General features: G+C 39.3%; 1 protein-coding gene across 1 annotated transcript; it reads right to left on the bottom strand.

Moving 5' to 3' along the window:
- Positions 1-278: 278 nt before the first annotated feature.
- On the bottom strand, positions 279-1,691 carry LOC149140729 (uncharacterized). Its single transcript, XM_089451054.1, has 2 exons — positions 1,293-1,691; positions 279-917 (listed from the first exon to the last, which is right to left on the bottom strand). Exons 1-2 carry the CDS (start codon positions 1,689-1,691, stop codon positions 279-281), a joined length of 1,038 nt encoding a protein of 345 aa, XP_089307180.1.
- Between the last annotated feature and the right edge of the window lie 1,710 nt (positions 1,692-3,401).

Genomic DNA, 3,401 nt, shown 5'->3' with positions numbered 1-3,401 from the left:
ATCAATTTCTAAGAATCAAGTCAGAACTGTTTACATAGATCACTCTTTATTTGAAATGGAAAGCTCAGAATCACATCAAAAATTTCTAAATTCTACCTACGTAATATTTAATTCCAGCATATTCAAAAAACTCTCTTCTGAATCTCCAGGGATTTCTGTTCTGCGATCCTGAAGTCTCTCAACTGTCACAAAACCTTAAAGAACATTTTGAAATCTAATGTCCACAAAACCTAAAACACAGACCAGTTTACGCTCAACAGGTCGAAAGCTCGGAACATTTAATCTGCCCCTTCAACTTGAGCTTTAACAAAATCTCCTTCCTCAACTTGGCCAACAGGAACACGCTCTCTCTCACCATCGACCGGTAAATGGGCTTTAGAATTTCCATCCTCTGTAACCTGGGCATGGGCAGCATCTCCTTTATGTAACTTGTGGCGTTTCTTGGATGGCATATCTCTTTCTTCCTTCACTGAATCTTCTTTTCTTTTCCCAAGAAAATTGTCTTTGCCAGCCTCTGCTGTCTCCTGCTCCTTTGTCTTTGCCATTCCTAACATGGACAGGTGTTTTTTCCCTGACATATGCAGCTCATGAAGATTTTCTAGGCTTCCACAGTTAACCTCACAAAGAGAACACCACCCCACCAGTCCTTGTGGCTGCTTTTTCTGTGGCTTTACTACATCTTCTGAACCCTTTTCCTTCAACTTTTTTAACCTGGACTGGTGCTTCTTCCCAAACACATGTTGTTTGTGAAGAACTTCCTTTGTGCTACAGGTAACATCACAGAGTGAGCACCACCCAGGGATCTTTGGAGTCTTAGCATCCATATCTTTGATGCCTGGGATCTCCATATGTGCCCTGTTTTTAGACTTTAGTTGCAATCCAAAATCTGAGTTCTTACCCAACCTGGACTTGAAAATCTGAAAAGCATACCCAATGTTAGTAATAAAAATAGTATGCTCCATAATTTCCTATATGAAGATCAACCTCTCTGCATTTTCTCAGCCTCAGAAAGACAGTAGAGAGGTTGTTTTAATGCCTAGTGAAGGGGGTATTGCCCTCAACAGTGATAAAGGCTCCCACAATATCAAACATTGCTCAATTAGTAAACAAATAGAATGGACAAATTACCGAAACAGTAAACAACATTTCTGGCACAATAAGAAAAGGTAGAAAAAGAATGGATGCACTACTGAATCAGAAAACAAAGTTCAAAGTTGAGAGGCTAAGAAGCGAACGAAAAAGAATGGATACATTGCACAATCTGTAATGGAAATTTGAAAAAAAACAGATACCTCTTGTTGGCGTGACTGGTGTTGATCCACAGACCGGTTCAAGCTCTGCAAATGGCCAATGGAATATCCAACAGGCTCTGCCCCTTTATTCAGAATATTCAAAGTGGGTTCTCTGTCTGTAATGGGTTGTCTGTAGGGATCCCTAATCATCGTGTCTCTGACGTCATGGGTACCAATCGAGGAGACAGGGTAAATGGTAGGCGGCATTGCCCTGCCTCCCGTGTGAATGGGGACAGATTGGCGGAGAGCAAACGCCGAGGAAGGCAATGATGTTAATGAGAATGGCAAGGGCGGAAGAGTTGTAACGGCTTGCAGAGATTCCAGTGTGTCGTAAGTGTGGCCTGAAGATAACCTTGATAAAAGAGCCCTTGCACCGCCATGATTCTCTGTATAATCCATTTGGGACACTCCTTGCACTGCTCACGCGATAACCAGGGAGGAAACAGTTACGGATTTTTTCTCCGAGCGCTCAGAAAGTTGGAGACTGAAGTTTGTTGGAATACTATGCGTTTATTCTCTTAAATAGTGATCCGCTCTAATGTTCTGCCCACGTAAAATTTTCGAGGCGCCATCGAAGTCGGCTGGAATAGAAATATTTGAGTCCTCCCACCGAACGATCTTAAATAGTGGATTTCTTGTAAATCCAAAATGACAATTTTTGGGGACAGAGGCATTTCTTTTCTTTTTTTTTTTTTTTTCTCCGAAGGTGGCAAAACCTATCAAACTCAGGTGTCAAACCAACAGTGAGGACAACTATCTCTGGCTGCTATCCGCGAATGTCGATTTGACTCATCACCGTTATCAAGGAAAACCACCCCACCTGTAATAACCCGCTGGTGGTCCGTAAGGGAGCAGGCTTTCACTCCTGCCAGATGCCTCTGGGTCTTGGGCCGTTAACCTGTTTCCTTACGTCCGAGGAAGACGAGCTCTTACCCAAGCAGAAGCAGTTTTACGGCATACTCCAGGCCGTGGGACAGAGGCATTTCATAAACGCATATTCTAATTAAAACATAAAAATAGTGGATTTTTAACCATAAAAAATCTTTATTTTGCTCCAAGTTATATTGCCGGTCATGCCCAAAAAAAACCATTTCGTCTTATTAATTACACACCACTATTATTTTTTCCGGTTCATACCTTTTTTGTCTTATTAATTTTTAAATTTTATTTTTTAAAATATAATAAATCAGTTTTTAAAAAGTATATGGTAATATTTAGGGAGTTGTTTTTAGTGTGATTTTTTGGACTTTCTTGTGCATGAATCTCGTGGAAAAATTTGAGGTGAAATTTTGAATTTTGTTATTTAAACTTGTTTTTTGACTGTATATATGGATTCAATAAATTCTTGAAAAACTCCTAGGGCACTTCCATTGTGCAGGGGTATCACATTTGTGATTTCAATAGATTCTTGCCAGATTTTATAGAAATTAGACTGGAAAAACCACTAGCAAAGCTCCCAAAAAATGGCACTAAAGACAACTCGAATATTTAGTTTATGCAGAGTTTACAACTCAAATTAAAAATTTTGGGTCATTTTTTCTCATTAATTTTAACCAAAATCTAACAGAGTTTTTTGAAAACTTGAGTTTAAGTTGTTTAATCTATCTGAGATTTGCCAATAAACTCTCTTTGGACACGATCAACGAGATTCAAAAATTCTCATCGATGGAGTGTCTGGTCGAGCCACGTTTCTTCCACCTAGCCTCGAGGGTTGGATCAACCACATTGACTATCTTACACAGTCCTTCCACCATATATCCTTTCTTCCATGTGGCCTGGAGGTTTGGATCAACCACATTGACCATATATCCTTTCAGCGTATATACAGGGAGTCAAACTCTGTGGCAAATAGTTTAACCAAACATAGCTTAGAGGAACAAATTAGTGTATACAGGGAGTCAAACTCTGTGGCAGATAGTTTAATCAAACCTAGCTTAGAGGAACAAATTAGTGTATATGGACTTTATGCCCTGGGAACAAATGGATGTAATTTTTCATTATGTTATTATTCGAACTTTATATGTATCTGAAATGTTATTAGAAATTTACTGAAAGAGATACATAAAAAGTAATCTGGAGAATTTAAGTGCCCTAATGGATTTTCAGGAT

The sequence above is a fragment of the Pinus tabuliformis genome, chromosome X, assembly GCF_031772625.1.
Source record: "Pinus tabuliformis cultivar Carrire ecotype Pingquan chromosome X, CPIR1, whole genome shotgun sequence".
Classification (NCBI taxonomy): Eukaryota; Viridiplantae; Streptophyta; class Pinopsida; order Pinales; family Pinaceae; genus Pinus; species Pinus tabuliformis.
The sequence above is the reverse complement of the archived record's forward strand: the minus strand, read 5'-3'. Positions and strand labels throughout refer to the sequence as shown.

Excerpts from the sequence above, each read along its gene's own strand:
- LOC149140729 (XM_089451054.1), bottom strand. The coding sequence starts at position 1,691 with ATGGATTATACAGAGAATCATGGCGGTGCAAGGGCTCTTTTATCAAGG. Across the intron at positions 918-1,292 it reads ACCAGTCACGCCAACAAGAG|ATTTTCAAGTCCAGGTTGGG; the intron begins GTATCTGTTTTT and ends TATGCTTTTCAG.